This window comes from Camarhynchus parvulus, chromosome 1 (genome assembly GCF_901933205.1).
Source record: "Camarhynchus parvulus chromosome 1, STF_HiC, whole genome shotgun sequence".
In the NCBI taxonomy this organism is placed as follows: Eukaryota; Metazoa; Chordata; class Aves; order Passeriformes; family Thraupidae; genus Camarhynchus; species Camarhynchus parvulus.
This window is the reverse complement of record NC_044571.1, coordinates 109,264,146-109,289,859: the sequence shown is the minus strand read 5'-3', so window position 1 is coordinate 109,289,859 and position 25,714 is coordinate 109,264,146. Positions and strand designations below refer to the sequence as shown.

At 37.1% G+C, this 25,714-nt stretch overlaps 1 protein-coding gene across 3 annotated transcripts in view; it reads right to left on the bottom strand.

Annotated features, from left to right (window-relative positions):
- The window catches only part of CADM2 (cell adhesion molecule 2), a 578,457-nt gene that overhangs the window by 147,647 nt on the left and 405,096 nt on the right, over window positions 1-25,714 (bottom strand). For all 3 annotated transcript variants that reach the window (XM_030960443.1, XM_030960463.1, XM_030960451.1), the window contains one exon: window positions 19,642-19,791. In XM_030960443.1, the coding sequence (XP_030816303.1) occupies window positions 19,642-19,791 (150 nt within the window). The remainder of the gene's footprint in view (window positions 1-19,641; window positions 19,792-25,714) is intronic.

The following is a 25,714-nucleotide window of genomic DNA, read 5'->3' as shown; positions in this document are numbered from 1 at the left end:
TTTCTTTCTGGCAGTGTTCGTTTAGATAGTCTTCTGATCTTTGAAGCCATCTATGTTCCCTCTTCATTCCCCATTTTTCTTCCCAGATATGGCTTCTGACTCCCTTTTCTCTTTGAAATCCCCACCTTCTTCTACATAAAGAAGGAGCTTAAAGAAGCAGAGTACCGAAGTTTCACCTCCTGATGTTCTTTAAGGACCATTTGGACACTCACTACTGAAAATCTTGAGTCCTGCAGAAATCTTCAGTGAAACTTTGCAAAAATGAAGAGAGCAACAAAGAGTACAGAGCCTTCCAGATGATGTGAGATTAGAAAGACAATCTTTAAAATGGGTTAAAAAGATCTTGGTGAGAACTAAACTTTATCCATAAAGTGATGAGTTAGAAAAACTAGAGAATGACAAGAATCTAATTCCAAGTCTATGCATTTGAACTTAAATTCCTTAGGACTATAACATTAGGGTGTGAGTTGACAGTTCTCATGAAATATCCTATCATTCCCACCAAACATGGCCTTCCAAAAGCACCTGAGTATATTTAAAGGATTATAGCATGAGTCTATCACTGCCACAAGTAACTGAATATGTAGTTCCCTTGCACTTTTCAATTTGATGGCATTGCTTTCCTTCTGAGTTGTTTAGAATAAACAACTTGAAGTTTACAGCATGAATTTGTTGAGATCAGGAGCCCAAGAATTCTGCTTGCTGGTGTGCTGTGAGAATGTCACTGCAAATGGCACCAGTGTGCAAAGCCCTTTGGTGACATTCCTGCAACACACCACATTCACCAGAACAACCTGGTAAGACAGGAGAGTTCTCATCATTCTGGAGAGAGACAGGTTCAATGATCAGAGGTTCTAAAATCTCCTTTAATCATCAACATCAGAATCAGTGACTCAGATGTATTCAGAGGGAGAAGCTGCGGAGGAGTTTCTTTAAAAAGAGCAAGCAAAATAAAGTAAGCAAAGCACAAAACTAATTAAACTTGATGCAACAAAAACTCAAGCATTTTTGATGCAATTTATTAAGGAGAAAAAGCTGTGAAATTAACAGCAATCAAAAACTAATTAAAGTTGATGCAATAGGAGCAGCCAAAGAATGCCTGATAACATTTATTGAACCAAAGAAACATGGCTGTCAAGCTAAAAGAAATCAACCAAACTCTGTTTTTGAATAGTTACACAAAGATAATTATTCTCTGGATGACACACAGAATAAGATTCAAGTCATTACCTCAAAAGACAAAAGGACTGACATGCTGTGTTAAACTGCCTGTGAAAAAAAGGGCCTTAATACAGAAACTTTGTAAGTAATTTCTAGGTCTTGCATATAAGCAAATATGATTCATCAATCAAAACCAATGCATTGCTGCTGTTATATCTATTACTTCTATAAACTATTATTTGAAAAATATTTGGGAGAATACCTTGTGTAACAGGGTACTTAGAAAGCAGGGATTCCTGGTTTTTCATCCTGTCTTCGAAACTCATTGCCTCAGCGCCTGGGGCAAGTAATTATCATCTAGGAGTCCATTTGTTTTAGGATTAGGATGCAAAACTCAATTCCTGATGTCAAGCACCATTTAAAGTATGGCTAACTGCCAGAAGTTCTTTTCCTAAAGAAGGTCCTGGTGGGGAATAGTGAAGTGGATCTGTCTGCAGTGAGAGCCAGGCACATCAATTTTCCCAATGTAGTTGTACATCCTTTGTATCACCATCTCAGATTTATATTAAAAAAAATTCAGACAAAAATAGGTGTTCACTGATTCTAAAGTATGTTAAAAGCTTTCTGTTTAACTAAAATTGCACCTTGTCAATGCTATAGGAAAGGTCACAGTCAGGGTCCCAGTAACGTCAATCTCATCCAAAATACTCAACTTCCAACACCTGTATTCTGAAATAATAATTTAAAACCAAATTGGGCTTTAAATTGGTGAGCCCTATAGGATTTCAAAATTCTTGCTAGTAAATCTCCAACATTATCATCATCATCCTCCTCCCAAAAACTATCACAAAGCTTCCATTCATGCAATGATCAAATAAAAGTCTGTCTTGTAAAACATGATATCACAGCCAAGTGTAGCACAGATCCAAAGCAAACAATCAAATTTGGTTTGTTACCTTTAACTCAAAAAGATAATATCCTCAGCTGAGAAGTTAAGTTTCCTATAATTCATTTAATGCTTTTAGGTTCCCACTTCTTATGCTAAGATTATAATAATAATAAAAATAATAATAACAATAACAACAAGGAAAACTACCTGTTTCTGGTGTAGGGCATATCAAAAAGCAATGCCTGAAGCCTGGTATTCAATTCCAAAAAGCTGCAATCTGGTATTAGTGACATGGCTAAGGTAGGTTTTGATTATTTTTTAGCATAAAATAGCGAGTTAGCCTGTTCAGTGGTTCTGATTTTCTACTTTACCCCCAAGGACTTTTTAGTAGTGGGTGAAATCCTCATTACTTGCACAGTCTTTCAACTGTGCTTTTTTTTTTAATAAGAATGCTCAGCCTTACATTGTCAAAATAGCCATTTTACTTTCAGAGACAGTTTATATCATTAACATGTATATTTAAGGGATCCTTTTTTCCTAGTCTGTTGTGAAATTGCTTAAAATTTCAGAAGGAAAGTCAAGATGTTAAACTCTTCTTTATCTTGGAAATAAACACTGTCTTGCAGGGAGCACTTGTTTGTATTCACTTCAACAACCGATGAATAAGGTTCCAGCAGAGCTCCAGCAAAAAGAACATTTTCATGTTTGTGTATTACAGACCTTTGCAGCCTGGTGCAGAACTTCTTCACACTTAAAATTGCAGCACCATGTTAGCTCCATGCATAAGCAAGTTAATGCCACTGCAGAGGGCAGAGCTGTATCTGCTACTCTGTGTCAAGATTTGGTCTGTCACAGACAGAATCTGTTGGGAGTGATAAATTATATTTTAATTTCTTGAACACACAAAGTTTTTTAAAGAACTAGCTCTGTCAGGTTTTTTAGTCAATTATTCAGCAAAGATCTTCTGAAACATGAAATCCCAAGAATTCACACCTGTCCTGTTTATAGTAATTTGCCCCTTTTATAAAAATTCTCAGCTATTTTCTCCATCTTTTCCTGCTGGGTAAGAAAGAACTGGGACTTACCCTCCTGGTCTAGAGCTGCCTCACTCTCTTCTCTCAGCTGCCTGGTCAGTCTCTGCCTCTTCAAGTAGAGAAGAAAAAAAAATCTACCTGCCTTTCTTGCAGTGGCAGAATATATTTAGATCACTTTTTTCATGTTCCTAATACCCATGAATTTATAGATATTTGATACTCATACTTTCTTTAAAACAGATTGGAACTGGACAACATAATAAGGGAGCATTTGGAAGAAGAAATTGTGAGTTAAATGATAGTGCAATCATATGGTACAATTCACTAGGAACACCAGCTAAAAACGTTTTTTCTTCCAGCACTTCAGATTAAATGCACACACAAAATTCCTGAACAAGTCTTAGAAAACCACACTGACAGTACACCCCTTGCAGGAACATGACTTGAAAATACCTGATCATTTCTAGTCACTGAGGAAAGGAAAACCTTTGAAGATCCTCAGATCATATTGTTTTCAGTGCCACATAAATTACATCAATTCAATTTCTATTACCCTCTATTCCAGGCCTATTAAATCTTTACTAATAGGTCTCCTTCATGTCATGCCTGTACAGTGAGATGCAAGGTCCTTTTTATCTAAGTTAAACCGTGGTAATGGGGGGATGGCTGGGTGACATACTGCTCTCAGACAAGGAGAGTAATTTGCACATTTTAAAATAAGAAATTAATCCTTATCGCCTCCATAACAACTTGAAGGACAACTCTGATCCACTGTGCCTTGATCAGCTTGATGTAAAAAAATACCCATTTATTGTTGTAGATAAAAGAAGCAAAGGAAATATGACTGCTGGAATATCTTTCTTCAAAATTGTTACAAAGCACATAAAAATGAATAAGGATATTTTCATATCACTGTCATTTGATCTTTTCCTTTGCTACTCTCTCCCATGTTTGAAAACATAAACACAGATATAGGCTGCTTGACTGTCTTAAGAGAAAAAGGAAGATTCTGTCACAAACAGAAAGAGAAAATCTATATTAATAAGGGTGTGGGGTTAGCATTTTTTTTTGTTTTTGGCAAAGTGAGTTTATTACTGACCAGTGTGAAAACCATCCACTGAGGAAGCTGCAGTGCACCGATAGCTTGTACACGGACCCCTTAACTTACCCCCTTGCAAATTGACATCATCATTGCCAGCAGATTTTGTTAAACACGGATGAACTGCACCTCTTAAAGCCTTCAGCAGCAAGGCTGACAGTTTTTGGACAGTAAATCCTCTCATTTTTGAAAAAGCAATGATATACACTTTAGGACACATTGATCTGGAGGATGAGTCCGAGCTCATCCAGGCTTAAAAACCTTGGAAATAGCACAAGCTGACCCGAGTTGCATTAACTTTCCTGAATTCCCCTATAGCCTCTCAAAAGGAGTGGTTCAAACATAACATGATAGGAGAGAGTTTACACTGTCCTCAGGAGCCTCTGCATTGTGTGCTGATGTGGCCCTGCATCATCCTGGGATGATGAACTCTGGCTTGAGGAGCAAAGGCAGAACAGAGAGAAATATGGTTGGAATAAACTTTTCTTACATCACCTTAACTGCACTAGAGTCAGGCAGAGAATAATGAGAGTAATAAAGCAAGGATGTAGCTGACAAGAATGGGTAAAATACATCTTTCTGCTTAGCACACTCTCATCTGTAAATGGGTAAAAGTATGCATGCCCTTGGTAACTTCAACACTCAAACCAAACTGGATTTTAAAAGTCTAACTCACTACAGAAGTGGATTATTTTACACAAAGCCACATGTTTCATATCACAGTTTTCATTTCCTCGGGAGTTGAAGTACAAGAGTTCAACAAAAGAGCAGAGCATCAAAACAAAGATACATCTTGCTTTTTTATCCTCCTATTTTAGAAGACAGGTGTGCACAGTTTTTCATAAGCAAGGAAAAAAGCGTTTAAAGGACTTGTAAACTGTACCTTTATTTTGTGCCCACTGAGGCTGCTCACTTTCTGAAAATAAGCATAAAATACTCAAGATGCCCCAGAGAGAAAGCAGGAGACATCTTTTCTGCTTCTGCTTCTCCTAGGAACAAATCCCACCAGAAACTGGTGCAAAAAGAAACCAAAATATGCAGTTATCCTACCAGTAGAGTTTTCCACAACACAAAGTAATGCTATTTAGCATCACAGTACCTTGCAATGCTGCCCCTTCACTTTCTGCAGCCAGACCCTCACAGGTGCTGCAGCACTGAGTGGATCTGTGATGGAGCGGGGAATGAGCTCACAGCTCTGGCCCAGGGCTCTGATCTGCCCTCTGTCAGAATGGCAGGCTGTTCTGACTGTAATACTTGAGGGGAAGAGTCATTCTAAGAAGAAGTTTGTGCTGGTGGTGCGGCGCAATGTAGTGCCAGGGTTTATCCCTTACTCCTATTTCCCAAGAGACTGAAATTCAGTTTTTAGGTCAACTCTTACACATATGAACCTGATTCTTGAAATAGACCTTACCATAGTTCCAGTGTACCTCCCTTGTTATGGGCATGCAAGGCGATAAAACCAAACCCTAAATTACATTCAGTTTTCAATCAGACGCTCTTGAATAGAGCCAATGAAAGGAGAGATGCTTTATCAGTGATCTGTGCAGATAGGCTGATGTGTTTCACACAAAACTGGCAAAAAGCCACATTGAAAAAACCATCTTAATGAGAAAATCACTAATTAATTGATGTAGTAATACCTCATTTCCTACTTTCTATTTTAAAACTTTCTTTTAAAATTCCTTCTATTTTTTATAAAAAATAATCGTGCTGCTCGAATGGTGCGCTGGTTTTGGCTGGAGTGGAATTTAGCTTCTCCATAGTGGCTGAAATAAGGCTGTATTTTATTTTTTGTGCTGAACATAGATTGAGATTTTCATTTAGAACAACTTTCCATTCCATACCTATAAAGCTGAACTGAAATAAACACTTTAAAATTATTTTTAAAAGATAATACGTTTACATTAGGCAATTTCTTTCCCCTCCCCCAGATCAAGTTTGATACTTAATGCTACATTTTGAAAAGAAGAATATTAAAATGGTGACATTTCCTGAAAAACAGCAAATCCAGATCTCACTGCAGTTCAGTTCTGAAGGAGAACAGCTTTAAAAGAGACATGAAGTTTTCATTAACACTCAAAAGCTTTAGTAAAGAAGCTTCCTATGCATGAATCCACAGCCATGCCTGAAAGACAAACATTCTGATGACTAAGAATGCTTGTTACAGAAAGTGTGGGTACAGTGGTCTAATACTTTTTTCCAAATATTTTCTGTCCTTCACTGTCAAAAATGTTGTCTTTTCATAGTCTTTACCAGAAGTTAATTCAGGGTGAAAGATCAGGCAGGTGTCATTCCCGTGAAGCCTTAATACTTTATTTATAAAAATTTCTTACTGTGACTGGTGAGCAACCAATTTACCTGGAAAACACACAGGAGGGATCCTTGTCAGACAGAAGGACCTGACACCCATGAGGTCTGTCAAACACTTCCCCAAGAACTAGTGAACAGAGGCTGACACAGGCATTTTAACAAGAACACCTCAGGTGGTGCTCAGCCTCCTGACTGAGAGGAACAGCATCTTGCATGGTTTCAAGGCTCCTACTCGTCTCAGCTCTAAGGTGACCCTCCCAGCTGAGTGCAAGAATAATTCCAGTATGAAACTGTACATTGCAACAAAGAAAAAAAGGAACAAGCCCTCCCCTTTCAGTGCCCCACCACCCTGCCCACCCTGACAGATGCTCATGCACGAGAAACAGCCATTTAAAATTCAAAACATCGACCAGGCAGCATCAAGGCGCTGAGGAAGAAAATGATAAGAAAATGTTTTTATGCTAATAAGGGGAAACTGAAGCCTTCAACAGGTCAGAAAAAAATACCCATTCAGAATCCTGGCTTATCTGCACAGAGAGAAAATTCCGTGCGTGTGAGTCAGTTGCTAAGAAAGCTCTGACTAATGCAGATACAAGTCTGACTTTTTAAGTTGACATTTCTACTTTTCCAGTGGATCAGAACTGTCAGGAGAGTTCCCCAGGCAGAGCAGAGGATTGCAGAGCAGAGCTATTCTGTAGCAGTCTGAGTTGTGGCGTAAGTGCTTTGATGGAATTAGTAATGGTGGTTTAAGGAGCAGCCTCGGATTCTATTCCCAGCACTAGCAATTACCACTCCCATAACAGAATCAGAACAAAGGAACAAAATCAGATAGAAACGAGCTGGCAAAGAGCAAATTCCCTTCTGCTGCTGCTTTCACAATGCCATTAAATAACATCTGGCAGTAGGGCAGGGCAGACAACTGGAGACAGGAGCATTTTAAAGTGCTGCTACTAGACCTGCCAAAAGCTCAGCTGTACAGAGTCCTTCATGTCTCTTCTGCTTTTCTCACAAGATGTGACTGTGATAAACATTTACCGTTCAAAAATTAAACATGATCAAAAATGTCTTTTATCAACTACATCAGCAGAACATACTGTGCATCTGTAGACAGATTAAATATAATTTTGCTAGGTAGTTAGAGAAAAAGAGTCTTTAAAGATAGCATTTGGCATGGGTTAATCACCTCTTTCATTAAAGAAAGGAATACATACTGAGAACATCTTTCTGCCATCCGATTAAGCAATGAGCCAATACAATTGTAAATCTTCCAGAAATTCCCCATGGTTCAACTCAACAGAGGCAATTCTTTACTTCTCAGACCATATCTCTCATTTTCAGATAAGCATTGCATTAATTGTGTACAAAAACTTTCTATCACGCTGTTAAAAGAAATGGAATGTGACTGCGCTGATTCTCCTTAGCAACTTTTGAAAATTAAGAGATTGAATTATTCATATGTATTTTTAATAATATAATAACATTTTTAAAGCTTGCTCACCACTCAATTGCTCAAACAGCACGCAGACCCACAACTGTTTGATTCCAGTATAAACAGTGCCACTGTTTCCTTTCTGCTGTTGTAGTGGCTGACACAACTTACTGTCTCTGTAACTGAGGTAAAAAGGATTTCAGGGTTCTATTCTCAGAATCACATGCTATGAATTGATTTGCAAGTCATTGGAATTTCTTCTTCTTTTTAATGAGGCAGATTTTAAGCCTTGTCTGCACTTATTTTATTATTTACAATTACTATAAGTACTAATTCTCTGCACCCATATCATGTAAGTCTGCTCAACTTTGACTCATTTTCTGAACACAGTTCAATGCAGACAAGTTTTCTCCTCTGTGCTAATAAGCAGCACAACCATGGTATTAAAATAGAAAGAATGAGACTTCCACCGAGGCTAATGATAATTTCATTCAGGAATGGGAAGATACAAATGACACCTGCTTCATTTTTAGGCAAAAAAAAAAAGACTGGAAAAATCTGAAGAAAGTCAGGAGAGGAAACACATCCTGCATGAAGAAAAATAAATACACATGTGCTAAGACTGTACATTGCATCATACATTTTATAAACTAAGCTTTTGTTTACTGGAATAAACTAAGTAAACCCTTATGGGAAGATCCATCTAGTAAGATGGGAAGACCCATCTTGTATTTTTTGCTTCTAAATGTTATTTTAGATAATGAGAAATTCTATTTAAGTTGCTTGGCTTCCATCTAACATACACATGAGCCATGAGTGTAATTGTGTGGTGTTATTATTCTTAGGCTGCTGCTGGACAGCAGAGCTACAGATAGAAATAAAATAGTATCAGCTTGTAACAGGTTACACTTAAAATGTTTGATCAGACTGATCAATGGTCCTGTGCTTCCAAAGCTAAGCTGAGGTTCAAGGAAGGAAAACATAATGGTTGTTCCAACACTTTGGATGTATCTCAGTGAATTAGAAGGCACCTGGGATGCTGCTCCAGACCTAATATAGCTGTCACATACAATAAATGTTTTACTGTCTCAGATTCCATGATGGAAATTCTCATCTGCATTTTTTCTTTCAAAAAAATATTGCTGTTACTGTCTGTGCATTTATATTAAATCTTAGTTTTATTTTAGATTTCCAAAGCTTATTTTTTCTACCCAGTTTTGTAATTATTTTATATTATTTAAACAGCATACTGAAAACCTATTGCTATTTGACAGGGAATATACAAATATCAATAATTACCTTTTCATTACTATAGATTAACCATTACAGGCATTTTAATTATTTTTTATATCTGTTAATATGAGGTTAAACTCTCTCTGCTAGTGGTTTGTCAGTTTGTTTTTTCCTCTTCTCCATTTACACAATTTTCTTTTGGTTTTTGTGTTTCCTCAAGCTCCTTTTACCCAGAGAACAAGCCTCTGAAAGTAATCTCATTCAGGTTGATTCAGTTCTTGTTTCAGTTAAATTTAAAGTTATTTTCTTTGGCTTACAGCAGAACATTGCAGAGTCTCTCACTGAGGTATTGAGGATTTTCACCCCATATCAGCAGCTCATCAGCAATTACTTTTCTGCACACAGATCCTTAAAGATCCAGGACACGATGATTTTGTTACAATTTCTGTGCTGAAACAATCATGTTCCTCAAATAAGTTTCTACCAGAAAGGGAGAGGAAAGATGAGCACTTCTAATAATGGGAGATCCCATGCTTCCACCTCAGAAATTGAAAACAGTATTATTTTTAGGCACATCCAGGCACTCTGAAAGCATCCATTTACTGCCTTTATTTAAATCTTCGGATATATTAAAATCCTCAGTTTGCCTGACCTTAATACCATGATCCTCCTGTAAGCTATTCATCTGGCTTTTGGATTGGCTCCACAACATCTGATGTTAGATTTGGTAAAAATTACCTTTAATTTATTCCCCACTGGTGACAGACATTTAAATATGGTATTCTATTTTTGCTAATAGAGCAGAATTTCTATCCACGTGATAAGGTGTGAATCTAATGCACAGGAGGCATTTAAAAATTTCACTTAGATTTAGTACACATCTTTTACAAATTTGTTTTAGTGGGTATATTATACATATATTCAATTTACCCAGTGAAAAGAGACACAAGCTGTCCTCACCCTTGCTAAGTGTGTGGAGACAAGCCTGCTACAGAGATTTTCATACTCACTGTATTGCAGCCAGCTCTAACTCGGAGAGGATTTATCTCCCTGAGTCAATAGGCTCCTAAACCCTGCTAATTCAACACTGTGGGGACAGAACATCTCTGGGATGTCTCCACCCTATTTGCCTGAGCAAGATGGAAATGTCTCCACAACCTGGCAAGCCTCCACCTCCCCAAAGTGTCTGTAATTTCAGAGGGCACAGGGCTGAAGCCCACAGGTAGAAGTCTGTTATCAAACCAGGTTCTGGGGTGGGTTTGGAATCAATCTAGTTGTCTCAGGCCTAGGTAAGGCAAAGTGCAAATTCTGAATCACGCTAATAGAAGAGGCTTTTCCTATTCCATTAGTATTTTCCTACCTGGCAGTCACTGTCCTTCAGTCATATCCTTTGGAGTTCTTTCCCATCCACTTGGGTAATTCTCTAAAAATGTGCTGTTGAATCACTCTCCTGAACTACATTTCTCCTTGACCTGCTGTGTTTTTTTATTCCTGCAACATTTACTGACTGCTAATCTCCACGTTAACCCCTCTAAAAGCAGCTGGAATGGCAGTGACTGTACCACCTGCTGTTAGTGTAGGACTGCTGAGATTATATTGCATTTCATTTCAGTTCCTGTTTCAAAGTCAGCTTTTGATAGACTGCTTCCAGTACCACTACCCAGAGTGGTGCAGAATCTTAAATTTTAAATGTGTTAAGTTACATCTGTGTCTATGGGCCATCCTAAAAATGTTATTTTCATCTGATCTAATTTGCTTGGAGAAACCCTGTGGAATCTGGACAGACCTGTCTGCAATATCTTATCTAGCTCAGATGTCTCTTCATGGCACTGTGCCACACAGATACTGTCATGTTCTCAGGAGTTTCTGCTTTGCCCTTGGAAGATTTTTGTCCTCCAGATGCAAAGTCATGACTATACTTGTGGTGTGAATTTTTTCTTATTTCTGTATCCAACATCACACATTTCTGTCTGGGGAATATCTGAATGCTCCATGATTGTCTTTCCCTTTTAATCATAAATATTCTTATGCTTTTATCCTAAAGCTATTCATTTATATACTGATATGTCATTTCTAAATATTTGCACTTCAACATTTCCCAATGCTGCCATTTTCCTCCGAGAAGCATAATTTTCACCAGACCTAAAAATATCAGGTGAGAACTCAGTTTTCAAAGTCAATTCTTTCTGTTCTCCATAGTTCAATTTTCTTGGATTTAACAATCATTTATATGACACAACATTCAGGTTCTGATCTGTCTGGTAACCCTCTTATTCCTATGACTCCGCTGTACTGAATACCTTGTGATATAACAATCAGCATTCTTGCCTGTCACATAGTTTCTCCAAAAAAATAACCTTCACCTTCCCTAAGAAACACTCCTTGCTGTGCTCCTGATTAAAAACAAAATGTCTTTTTTCTGCCTACCTTCAGGTTTCTCCTGATGTACAATGCTGAGCTCCACTGCTCCGGGATCTACCGCTTATCATCGCAAGTGTATTGTTCCACTTGCCCTTCCCTGCACTCCAATTGTTCCTCACTTTCATTTGCTCTAAGAGTTGTCTCAAAAAACCCCAACGGGTTCAGAATTTAATGTAACAGGTCCATTTTCTTCAGAAATTCCAGGAAGTTTGGCTCATCCACATAAACAATTAGTGTAGATATAAGAAATTTCTCTTCACACCTCTTTTCAACTTCGCCCCCTCCTCAAAAAAAAAAAAAAAAAAAAATTCTCACTCACAAAATATTCTTTGCCATTTAAAACAAAAATAGCCAGCAGCCTGAGTATCATGAAACTTCATTACAGAGTAATCTGAGCAGTGTCATCACAACTACTGCTTCAATTCATCATATACCAATGTATCAGCTTCATTCTCCATTTAGCTTGAGTGCTGGTAAACTCAATTTCTGCACATACCCACACTTCAGCACAATATAATGCAAACTCCTACACTTTCTAACCATCTCTACAATACAGCCATTTACTCCCTTAATTCTGCTAAGAAATGGAAAAATAAATGCTGTAAGTGGGAGTAGTTCTACTAATTTATTGCAATGAAATAATATTCTAATGCATTGTAATACATTTTTAAAATGTAATTTTCATATTCATGCAGACAATAGCTGTCAAGATATTTTAACAGACTCCTGGTCCCTTTTATCACTTTATCTTTTTTAAGACACGTGAACACAAACATTCCAGGTTTCAAAAGTGGCAACCGGTTTTGAAACCATGGGGTTTAAGGATAAAGTGAGACACTTGATATCAAAAGTTCTAAGACAGCTTCTTTCCTTCCCCAGAGCACTACAGAGCTACCAACCAAAATGATTTAAGCTTGTTTACTATCCATGACCCAGAGGGAAGCTGTACTGGGTTTGGTAGGGATGGAATTAATTTTCTTCATAGTAACGTGTATGGTGCTGTGTTTTGGTTTCATGACCAAAACAGTGTGGAAAACAGATCAGTGCACTGAATATCACTGAGCATTGTCAAGGCCTTCTCTGTTTCTCAGTGCACCCGTGAGAAGGCTGGGGGGTGGCCAAGAAGTTGGGAAGGTACACAGCCAGGACTGCTGACCCAATCTGACCATGGAATAGTCCATAAACACAGCAATAAAAAACTTGGGAGTTGCTTTCCTCAGGTAGGGACTGGTTGGCGCACCACACTGCTGGTGGGACAGAGTGAATGACCGCTTGGAAGTTTTTATTCCTATTTCCTTTTCTTATTAAACTCTCTTAACCTTGATCTATAAGTTTTTCTTGGTTTTGTCCTTCTGATTCTCTCCCCTACCCCCCTGCAAGGGAGGGAGAGCAAGAACTCATTAGTAAGAAAGAAAATTACAGCTGAACAACTTAACCCAGGTTATCTGTCCCTATATGTCATACTGGGGGTCTCAAGGAAAGGTAAGACCTGGCCAGACAGCTACTGATATTTGTCTGGCAGAGATGTGAAATCAACAGATCTGACCAACAGAAAAAGATGATCTCAACTACATACCTTGGAATACTACTCTAAAAGATTTTTATGGAAAGCTCATTGTGAAAACTGTATTCCTACGTCATGCATTTTTTTTTTTGTTAAGTGCTAGAAACTTCCTAAATATTATAAAGCATTAGCAGACTATTGCTATTCAGGTCAGGGAGAAAAAAAGAAGATAAAATCCTATCCCTCTGCACTAACTTCAATAGTTATCTGTATAGTTTTCTTGCATTTTTCCCATTGCTTTTCATGCTACTTCATAGGTTGACTACAAGGTTTTCTCTCCTTGAAAGGGTCTATTAAACTCTAAGTAACAGTGAATCTAATTTATATGTGTACCCTAGATGGGGTTAAGCTTGGTCATCATCTCCTGTCTGATACCATCTCCACTCAATTATGTAACAGGAAGCAGAGCATGTGAAGGTGGAGATGTAAGTTCATTCATCATCACTACTCGATTTCACATTACCTAAATGCTAATGCTCTCCATCCTCCCAACAATACAGCTTGTCTGCCTCCCTGTCTTGCATAACTAATTTAAATCATGTATGTTCTGCTTTCCTTTCTATTGCAAAAAGAAACGTTATTTTCTTCGCTTCTCTGATTCATGTTTTGTACAAGCCTATTCCTTTTGTCTACACGCTCACCTACATCTTAAATTCAACTGCTTACTAGAATCATTAAATGTCTACAAGAGGTAAGTTCACCATTTCTCCCCAGTCAGAAATATCCTCAAATTATTTTTGTAATTCACAAGTACCTCTGCTTGTTTATGCAGATTAGAATCTGAGGCTGAATCACCAGAGAATGGCGTAGATTTGGTTTATACTTAAATTCAATAGCCGGAGCCTGGCTGCCACAAAACAAGCCAAAGAATAAATAAAGCTTTCTAGGATGCAAATAGCCACCAACCAGCATCAGAGTTCAGTATCTATACCATCAAAAAGACAGGATTTTCATACCTGAAAGGACCAGCCTTTTGGGTGGCAATTCAATCACCATTTTAGTGTTCGAGTCAAAAAATACTCTGCACTAATGAATCCTTCTAAACAGACATACATGATACTGGAATTAAAATCCCATGCCTTGTAAACAGTGAATTTCCATCTCCCTCTAAATATCTTTCTATTGAGAAAGAAAAAGGTCAGGAGTTGTTTGTATGGAGCTGATAGCACATCCCAACAGTCACGATACTTTGATTAGAGACACGGCCTAAACTCTCTAAACACACATAGCAGGTTCCAACACAATATTGCCACCCCTGAGAGGGAGCAAATGCTGAACCTCACGGCCTGCTGCAGTACCCAAACATGTTCCCAAGATCACCTGAGGCACTGTGCCTATCAGGGAAGTTCTCAAGGGCTTTACAGTAACAGTGGCCTCTCACAACCCTTGTCTAGTACCCCACTATCTCTGAAAAGTAGTGAGATGATAGAAAGCTACATGAATGCCAAGCGCTCTTACACGTGAAAAATCAAAGGTCATCTAAAGAAACATATTCTGCTGCTGAGAGATGAATAATTCTGAGGCTGGAATATACTTTCTAATTTTTCAGTAAGACATGAAAGTGCTACTACTTGATGAAAGCACAGGGGACATGTACCCACCTATGATTAGCATCAGGCACATGTCTCATCAAAATCTGTGTCAGTTTGTTGCAAACTTATCCTGGTCAATGTCAACACACCCTTGTTTTACTATCAAGAGACCTGAAAACTTCCCTGTTAAGGTGGAGAGCAGGTATTTTACGCTTGCACTTGCCTGACTGAGCAAAACTGTTAGGTCTGTACACACCCGGTACAGATTCTCTTCCTTTTGATAGTCTGATTACACATTTTTATACTGAGGAGATTAAACACCTTTGATATCAACAGCCATTGTTCAGTTGTACATTCCTCCTTTATAACTCAATATCCTGCTACGTATTTATCTATATTCCCTACTGAATGGGAATGTGAGAAGATGGCTGCTATAGTAAGTTGCATAAAGGTTCTTTTCAGTCTTCTCTTTATCAAATATCTCTGTGTTTCCATCCTATGGCCTTTTTCTTATAGCTCTGTATTCATATGTATGTCTCTCTGCATTTATTGCCCTCTCAAAATCCTTAAGAAGCAACACCAGTGAAGATAATAAAATAACCTATATTAATTTAAAATAATATCTGCCAGTTCTACACTGTTGCACATTGTACTTCTTCCAAAGGCAGCTATGCAATTATAGGTACTTGGGTGCATAAAGTGATACAGAGGTTTCTATGGCAATTATTCATTTTAATTGAAAATTGTGTAGGGAAAGACTCATTTCAAGTGCAGCACACAATTTGCATTTGTTTCCAGAGAAGCTGGACTTCCTTAGAGTTGTGAATTCCTATTTTCAAGAAGACACAATCTTTAAAATTCTCTTGGGGGAGCAGGAGGTGGGAGACCAGGGTAAGGTTGTTAAGCTTATTAACATTTAGGAGCATGCATCCTTATTATACATATGAATAAGTGTTATATAAATACTTATTCAGTACAGTATTTTTTACTGTCTTGTAAAGATTTGATCTTTTAAATGAAAGAGAAAGAATTTAAAATACAATTGATACACAATGCCCTTGAATCTCTGAGGTAGAGGAACCAGAAAAGGACAGAAGTACCAAAAAGGACAGCAAGAAGAAAGGTCATCAATGAGACCAAGCCCACCAGATCAAACGTTTCTATTTTCATATATTTTAGCTACTCTGTGTTAGAATAATAACGAGGACAAAGGTATTTTGGATCTTAATATATTTTAGGGTGTCAAAGAAAGAGTTGGAGGGAAGCAGCAGTTCCACCTTGGTTAGATAATAAAAAAAGCTATAACTTAATTTCCTGTTGGAAAATAGGATTTCTTTCTCCTCCTTATTCCCATTATCACAATGAGTCAAACACATTTTAAGCCTAAATTTACAATGAAAACAAGGTAGATATACTGCAAGTGATGAAGACCAGGAAACAAGGTCTGAACTGTGATTTCACATTTACTAAATTCAGTGTTGCCTTTTCTGAAACAAGGCTCTCCTGACTTTTTTGTCTATATCATTTTAGGGCTGTATAGGCCAAGTGCCAGAAGTGTCCCAGGTTAAAAATAGCTCTTGTCTCCTTCATAAATAATAAATAGATATTAATCTGAAGTGAAGGTTGTGGGTGGAATTGTTCTTTACCAGCCACACAATCCTCCTAACTGAGAAAAAAACCTCTTAGAAAGAGGTGGCCAAAGCAGTATGTGAGGGGAAGCAGAAGAGTAGTTTTAATAATGTGGTTTTGGTATTAGTGTGTCTGGCTCATTGCACTTCTGTACTTTAGAATATCTAGAACAGAAAAGGAAGAATGACTCCTAACTTCAATGTCAATGATTGCATCACTGTTCAGAAGAATGCAAAATTACATGAGTATGATTTTTATAATATATGTATCATCTATTTTTAATAAACTGGAGACTAATAATTAACAACTCGTGGAAAGGCACAGGAATTTGAAGGTCATATTTCTTCCAGGTGACTGACTCTTTTTTCCTTTTTCACCAGAAGTTCTATTTTTGTCAGAAAATGTCTTTGCAAGACAGGGGAATTAAACTGCTTGAGAAAGGAGCATGAGCATGGAAGGGGTGTCACCAAGGACAATCCAGCAAGGGAGAGTTTTTCACTGCATGAACAATTTCCTCTATTTCTGGCACCTGTTCTGCCATATGGTGGTGGTTCTAAGGTCTATGGTTGGACTTGATGAGACCTTAAAGGCCTTTTCTAACCTTAATTATTATATATACTGGCAGCTCTCACCTCCCTCATATTCTGCTGGACTCTCCACCCTCTTTCAACACTTACATTCATTCCTTCATTTTGACTCTCTCATAATTATTAAAATACATAGCTATCAAAAAAAAAAAGGTTTCTTGAATTTGTTTTATGCTTCCAGACACGAAAGAAATACACTCTCACTCCTATGTGCACCAGTCATATAAATAGAAAATAACTTATTGAGGGGAAGTAAAGTTCAAAGTAAGCAAATTTGATTTATTTCTGAACATGGCAACACTCAAGAGTTACTCAGCTCTGATGGCGATGAAAGGCTGCTGGTGATGCTGCTTGTCTAAGCTTCTGTTTTCCAACAGAACATAACTCTATAGCTATTCAAGCTTCCATTAATTTTCAGGGTTTGAGAAACACAGCTATTAAAAAGCAATGTTCATGGTGTTGAAAGGACAAGTAAGACCTGGAGGTTGGTCTTGGCTAACAATAAGAGACAGGTTTGAATAGACTCTGGCAGAGGCACTGCTGTCAATAAATTAAATGCAATGACTGGTTGTAGTAGAAAGCTGCTTTTTTATGGTCAAATTGCATGCCTGGCTGGGAGAAGTGGGAAACAAGGAAAGAAAATAAGGGGAAGCCTACACAGTTTCATTTGCCATCATTTCCTGCCAAAACCACTAATAAATATCTCTCTCCATTTTGGCTCAATAATGCAGCCATCAAAAACACGTGAAGGAAATATATTTCTTACTTATAGGAACCCATACATATACAAACAGGAAAAATTGCCAGTGGAAGCTGTAGCTTCCCTCTCAGAAGTGGCAGAATGTTTTCCATGCAGGAATTGGATGTACTGCTCACTCCCCTCAGAATACTTGAGACTGGAAATATCACACAGAGTGCAAACCGCTGCTGACATAAGACTTAATATCTCCAACTAAAGGATCTGAAGTTTTTCTTCACCACATGAAGACATTTCCATGTGTAATAGATGCAGAGTAATTCCTCCATAAAATTAATCACCAAATATTCCTTCAAGTCTTGGGATGAGCTAAAAGTTCAATAAAAACTGTGGTCCCTTAAATTCGCACACTTGAGTTCTGCACATCTCCTGTGGGGAATACAAATTGCTTCTAGTACTTACTACTCTGCATGCCATTCAAATTCAGTTGCTTTAATTCATTAAATTCAAAACTAATACAAACTTCAATTATTTGTTGTAAAAGTAGAGATTTTGTTAAAGTACACAGAAAATTCAATTCACACCAAAATGGCTACAATGCTCAAATTAATGTATTTGCAGTCCTTGCACGTATTTCTCAGCATCCTTTAAAATGTCACTTATTTAATAAAAGATATAGATTTTCTGAGTATTGATGTGCCCTATCAACAGACAAGGTGCCTCTTCTTTTAGTTTTGCAGACATTTCTTACCCACCCCAAATCACTAATGATTACAGCTAAAATGAAGGGGTGCATGTGGGCAAAGGTGACAGCACAGGACTTACAGCTGGAAAGTTTGCACCTTATAAAACCTCTCCTCTTCAATCCTGCATTCAAAAGGTACTTATGATTTCAAAGAAATTGCAAATCAAATGATTACACGCTACAGGAAATTAGATAAAAGAGAAAGGAACCACTTCAACACCATCAAGAGATTCTATTCAGCTATTATATTAATAGTAAAAAAACATATTTTGATTGCAGCTTCTGCAGGTATAAAATGACAGGTTTTAGATTCTCTTTTATTGAAGTGCACAGATCCACAAAGCATTTTTAGTCCTACAAGGTATTTTAAACTCTTGTAATCATTCAGCAAAGCATTTGGACAGCCGTTCTTTAATTTTGAGCAGAGTAATAACTGCTCTTGTTAAAATATGTTCTAGAGTATGTAGCACCTTTCAAAATAAATTCAAGCACCAGAATTAACTGTTGAACTTTTGTATTACTGAAATCAACACCAAAGATGTTACATTTTTTAAAGCTAAGTGATGAATTTATTACTCCTAACATTAATTTCTTTATAGAATGTACTGCAGTCTTGACATTAACATTCTATTATGTAAAATGCAATGGTTTTTCAGTTCAATTCCATGTCAACAAATATGTAGTACTTCAAAATAATGTCCTTATTTTTGTAAGGAATGGATGTTTTCTGGTCTTTTGTTCTTCATTAACTCAAATGTAAAAAAAAAAATCTGTCCATGGAAACATTGGAAATATCTGGACACAAAATGCAAGCATTTTTTATTAGCTGTTAAGAACAGCTGCCACAGCAACTGTGCATTGCACCAGCAACCAGACTGCTGTACACTAGTGGCAAACTGTGGGATTATATATATAAATGTAAAAAGAGACTATATAAGTACATACTAATAAAAACGAGTCACAAGTTTTATGGGCTACTACTTCTCTTGCCACTCATAAATGCTCTTCCAATATATTTTTCAACAATGAAAAAATTATCTTCAAATAAGTCTTTCAATGCAAATTATCTTAAAATAAGCCTTTCAAATCCTATTCTTTTTCTTTAAGAATGTAAATATAATGTGCAAGAGAGTATTTCAATGAACCCCAGTTAAAAAAATAAAAAATCACATAATAATTATAATGGAAGATATAAATTCCTAGAATATATGGGAAATACATTCACATCAGAGTATTAAAGAGAAATGGTTTTAAACATTTCTTTCTTATAAAAAAAACAGTGCAGAAGCATGAGTTCAGGAAACAATTTACCTTTCTTGTCATCGAAGTAAAGTGTCTGTTGAGCTGGATTTGACCACTGGAGGGAGGTGTTATCATTTTGATCGACCCTGCAGGTCAAATTTGCTGTTCCACCTTCAACAACTGTGACGTTCTGTGTGAGTGGGAACTGCCCTTGGCTGCCTGAGGAGGGAGGGAAGGGATGCAGAAAGGAAGAGAACAAGAGAAAAAAAAGAAAATATTTAAGTTGCAGGATTGAATTTATTGCAGCAGCTTCCCACAGATGATAGACCCGGAATTCAATGTGATCTAGTCTGACCAAAGAAAGGCAGTACAATAAATTTTTTAAAACTGCATTTACGATATATTCCCTATAACCAAGAAACAGCTGCATGAATTAAGAAATAAGGGTTTCCCCGTTCTTTGTCCTCCTCTGTGAGTCATACTATTTAATTCCAAAGAAATACTCAGCATTTTTGTCTCCTCAGACATACCAAAGACAACTCAGTGCAGACAATACAGTTAAATCATTGCTGAAAACATAACATAAAAATCTACAGAGTTTTTAACAGAGAGGGATGGGGCAACCTTGACTCTCTGTTTCTTTTTTGTACATTTTAAAGGCCTCTCAGGATGATGCTTTCTGTGTCAGGTTTTGAAAGTTGTTGGAGAACAAATGCAGTGTCAATCTAACACTTGATGCAAGCTCTGTTGGGGGAATATAACCTGATCTCATATAAAAATGGAAGAGGTGATGTAGTAGGTCTCTTTCACACCTGTGATTCTATCCCAGACCATTATCAATCACATTAAGTGCTTGCTGAAAAGTCACTGGGAAGGTTTCCAAATGCCTCTACACAATGGAGGAGCAGTAGCAGTCAGGCTCTTGAATCACAAACATTTCCAATGGCATAGTTAGGCTAAAGTGTTTATGTAGTGTTAGAGCACACCCCTTGTGAAACAGCACAGCACATTCTAACAAAAAAGGACTGCAAGAAGGGTGCACAGAAAAAACTTGGAAGTGGTTTTTAACACGGGTGGGGAAAGAAAAAAATCTTCAATAATCATCAAAGCAAGACACTTCATTGAACATATGATTATTAACTAGGAGATATATTATTTATTTGAGGGTACAATGCAAAAGAAAGACAACCTAATACTCCAAATGAAATATATGCTTTTTTCTTCTCCTGCTTTTACAGAGGTTCTATTAAAAGAAGCACTGAAGAGTAGGTAGAGATGCTTGCATAAGAAGTGTAATGCCAAGATTGACACTCAAGTGGGATGTGTCAGAAATTAAAAACCTCTCTACAAGTCCTACAGGAGAGAAAAAGCTCATAGATATGTCACAAGCGCATCAAGGAAATAATATATACAATATCCATTAATGATACAATACAAAATCATAATACCTTCAGAGAAGCATTCTATTTTAGTGTCTCTCATCAGACTTGTTCCCAAGTAAGTTAAACTGAGGCATGTCTTCTGTACAAAAGCATGAAAATATGAAAATCTATTACCTAGGATACAGGTTTGCAGATGACCAGAGGAAGGAAGTACTAAATAAAAGATTAACAACTGAATTTCTATTTTACCTACTGATATTGCACAAACCAGAATTCTAGCCAGATTTTGATTTCCCTACATAAAATTATCCTGATGACCTTAGACATGGAACAAAATCACCCACATCAGTGAAATAAATAACATATTTTCATTAAAATGCAGCTCTGAATAACTGGTATAATTTTTGTATAAATATAAACTACAGCTGTCTAATGATCAAGATTTACCATGTACTGATATTTACTTCAAGAGAGTATTTACTATCAACAGGATAACAGATATAGTAAAAAAAAAAAAAAATAGGAATACTAAAAATACCATAGCTAATTTAAATGCTGCAAATAATAAATGCCGCAAATAATAAATGCCAAAATTCTCATGATATCCTCTGTATCTGACACTTCATTAATCAAACCCTGCTTCTTCAAAACCACACATTGAGAAATATATGATGAGAGAAAAATCATAGACAAGCATGGGAAAAAAAAGAAAACAGAAAAGATTTGTAATTTCCTTCCATTTCTCCTCTTTCAATTCCAATGTGTCAAGGAACTTCAAGATATTGCATAAATTTCTTATCATTTAAATTGGAATTTTTTAAATCCAGAAAAATGCACACAGCCTGTTATTACTTCCACTAAATTACAGGCAACTTACCAAAGGAATAACCTTCTAAAGTATGAGCTGTGAAGAGGAGGCTATGTGAGCTAAAACACTTTTTGCCTACAAGAAGCATTAAACAGAACCCAGTGCCAGAGATTAGCACAGTGAAATCTGTCACTTACATGAAAGAACTGGAATGGGAGGTAGTTTAATAAAGAACCTGCTGTAATGACTCAGGACCCTATTAACACAGATCAGGAGATCTCCCCATAATTACCCTGTGTTCTCTGTCTGATATTACAGCTCTTATCATGAAGGTGTCAGTGTATGTGCACTCCATCATTTGTTAATGACTGCCAAGTCACAGACTCATCTCTGGTCAAGAAGTAAACTATTCTGACCAACCATATAAATGGAAACTGTAGATGCCATAACCTGAATAGGTCAGAAGAATTTTCTTTTCTCTGACCAACCTAGTGATTGCTGATGGTTTGGAAACAAGAATTAATTTAGAATATAAAAATAAGAAAAAAACGTTCATTGTATCTCTTGCCAACAGAGAATCTGTATGGCTCTGGAGAAGATGCACAGAGCTTCATGGGAAGTTTGTACTGGAGAAAGAGGTACAGAGAAAATGAGAGAAAATTTAATATGGAAAGTAGCCTGAGTAGAAAGAAGGGAGCCTTTGCAGGACAGAGAAAACTATATAAACCAAGTCCAAATGAATGGATACTGCACTCCTCTTAAGGAAGACAAAAATTATTAGCAAGTGATGGGAAAAATAAGACAAAGAAAAACTTATGAGATTTACTTTACTGTTTGTATCTGACTTGGGATACTGAAGTAGAGCTGGAAGGACAGGAGAAGATTGTAAAGCCCTATATGAAACAGGTGAACACTAAAGCAAGCATCACCATCCTGCCCTTTTACTGCAGTTAAAGTGTGAAAGAAGTGGATTATGCTACTAGAGACTAATTCTGGTTCTCGAGCATCTGACAATATTTTGTGGGAGAGGCCTGGTTTCTGTTAATGTTCCCTAACAAAAGCATTCCATCTTGACTTAACAAGTCCAGTAGTGGAAAATTTAGTGGCCCCTTCAGTAACTTATTTCAGAGAGTAACAGTCACGATTGCTCAAACAAAACCACAAAATCTACTTCTGCTCTGAATTTGTCTTGCTGTAGAACTCAGCTTCCACTGGCTCTCATATCTTTCTCCTGCTCTGAAGAGCCCTCTCTTATCAAATTTCTCTTGTAGGTACCTAGAGACTGTGATCGTATCACCTATTAACCTTCTTTTTGATAATCTAAATAAATTGAGCTCTTAAGTCTTTCTGCAGAAATCTCATTTTTCTAATCCTTTAATTAGTCTGTGCCTCTGTGTGCCCTCTTCCATGTGTCCTCTTCTTTCTGAAGTGTGCAGCCCAGACCTGGAAGCCCCCCTGCTGCAGTCACAGCAGGCAGAAATCCAAAGGTGATACCAACTTCTCTGCAAGTTTTTGGTATTCTTGTTTGCGCACTTAAAAGAGTCCCTTGGCCCCATGGTCAGACCCAGGTGTGGCTGAAGGTTTACCATGGGGCTGGCATTTTTCCTCACACATCCTTCCAGTTCTCTTCCCTGCACTGAAAACAGCTTTTTAGGTAAGTTCAGTAGAACTTACTTCCTACTTAACTATTAACTGAGATGACTGACAGGTATAATTGAGGTAGTGAATATGACAGGGATGCTGACCATTCTAAAGACAGGGCTACCCATTCAGTTTACTTGCCATCCTCCCAACAAATGCAGGTCAACTCAGTCAAACACGTAAATAGATATATCCACTACAGTATGTAAAATTACATTCTCTTCCATAATCAAATCTACAGGAAGGACAAATAATTTCACTGCCTGTATGCAATACACTAATAAAGATTTTTAAAAAATACTGATGGCCCACATGAATAATTCCCTTGCATCTGAAAAGGAAAAAAACTACAAGTTATGCAAAGGTAAATTACAACAAGCGGTGATATTACTGCAGAAAAGAAGCTGCATCAAGACATCATTGTCATCATGTTGTATCCCAGCCCCTCTGCTCATTTTAGAAGCTTTGTTAGCAATATTATTTCAACTTTTTGGACTAGATGGAGCTATGTTTGAATATATTCTACCACAGGTTGTTTCTGCAATGCTTTGTGGAGGACCAGCTCTCATATCTCATTAGCCACAAGCTGTTCCCTGTCAAGAAAGGCATTTTTTTTCTTTTTCTCACCCAGAAATCATGGCTAAACTGTTTTTATATTTAGCACTGATTTTTATTTCAGTATGTGTCAAGTCTATGTAGAGTAATTATCATTATTTGGTCCAGTTTGTAAACATTAATCATGTGCGTTCGCCTCATTTTTTTTTGTTTATGCTTGGGTTAGGTTTTGTGCTTGGTTTTGTGGCTTTGCTTTTGGTTTTTGCTGTTGTTTTGTTTTTGTTGTTGTTGCTCTTGGGTTTTTTTTTTTTACTTTTTGCAATTACAATGAAAGCTCTTTAATGAGTTTAACACTCCCACTTGATGCTTAGGTGATACATTCTAATCAATTTACCAAGCTAATTATAAATGTGACTAGGTGGCTGTAAGCACTGAGAAAACATAATTCTCTCTTTAGTTTTGTTTGTACAAAGGTCTCTTTTTGTAAACAGTTATGTCACAAATTAAGAGCATTTCACATTATCAGGGCAGCAAGCTTTGCCACTCTATATCAAAAAGGCAGAAAAAGAAATGGTTTTAGTTCAAGAGCAAGGCCTGGAAAAGAGGTGAGAGAGACAGCAGTGAATTATCAATGTTTTACCACATTGGTCCTACTTTTGAGAGCCTGGCAGACCAGCGTCCCCGTGAGGTAAATTAAGTTTATCAGCATGTAAGAGGGAAAAAGTAGAGTCTAAAGTTTTATAGCAGACATTTATACTTTTCAGTCTTGCGTGGAAACACAAAGCCATGGGCTTTTGATTTGATACCTCTATAGCATGGTGTCAGCCAAAACCAGAGCCCATAAAACGCAAAGGATTAGCAGAGGAAATTAAAAAAAAAAAAAAAGCCCAAACTTGAGCAAATTAATTTTCAAAACAGTCTGATTTTTAATACTGATGTTAACAGGACCAGACCCCAAAAATAAATATTTGGGTGGGAGGGAAAGCACCTTACTATTTCAAATAGCATCTGTAGGGAGACTAGATTAATTTTGGCCTTCTTTCTTAGTAAAGAAATGAAAACATTATGGGGTGGGGGGAACCCATTATGATGAAATATCTAATATACTAAATCACCTTTCTGGCTTTCTCACTTAATTTATATATGAAATAATGCAAACATCTCTCCAAGGAGACAAAGTGTTATTAGCTTGTCTTTACCTAATTTAAAGAGCAATGATATTGTGAATTGCATTTCAGCAGGAATAAGCAGAGATCTGCATTACTGTGCAACTGTGGGCTTTTTCTGACTTTGCAATGGGAATGACTCTCCTTCTCTATTTTGTCAGCATGGAGACCGGATTGAAGGTTCATGTCCTGGAAATTCTGAAGGAAGAAACTATGCAAGTTGTTGCCTTTACTATTTTAAAATTTTTTTTAGAACAGTCTTTAGGAGTGTGGTAAAAATATTGATGACAGATTGAAAAAGGCAGATGAACTCCTGATGCAGAACTACCTGCTTTGCTTTATTCTAAAAGAAAATACAGCCATGTGCCTGCATGTTAAACTGCATTCATACAGCATTTTTAAAGAACATAAAATTGCCTGAGCATTATTTGATACACATAGTCCTTGACTGGATGAATTCACCTTTCTGAACTTGCTGTTTTAAATAACAGTAATTTAGTTCTATATCTGGATGGTAAATACTTTTTGAGTTTATACAGTTATGCTGTTGAGTTTAAGTTGTTTGCTCACTGAAGAAACATCCTTTAAAA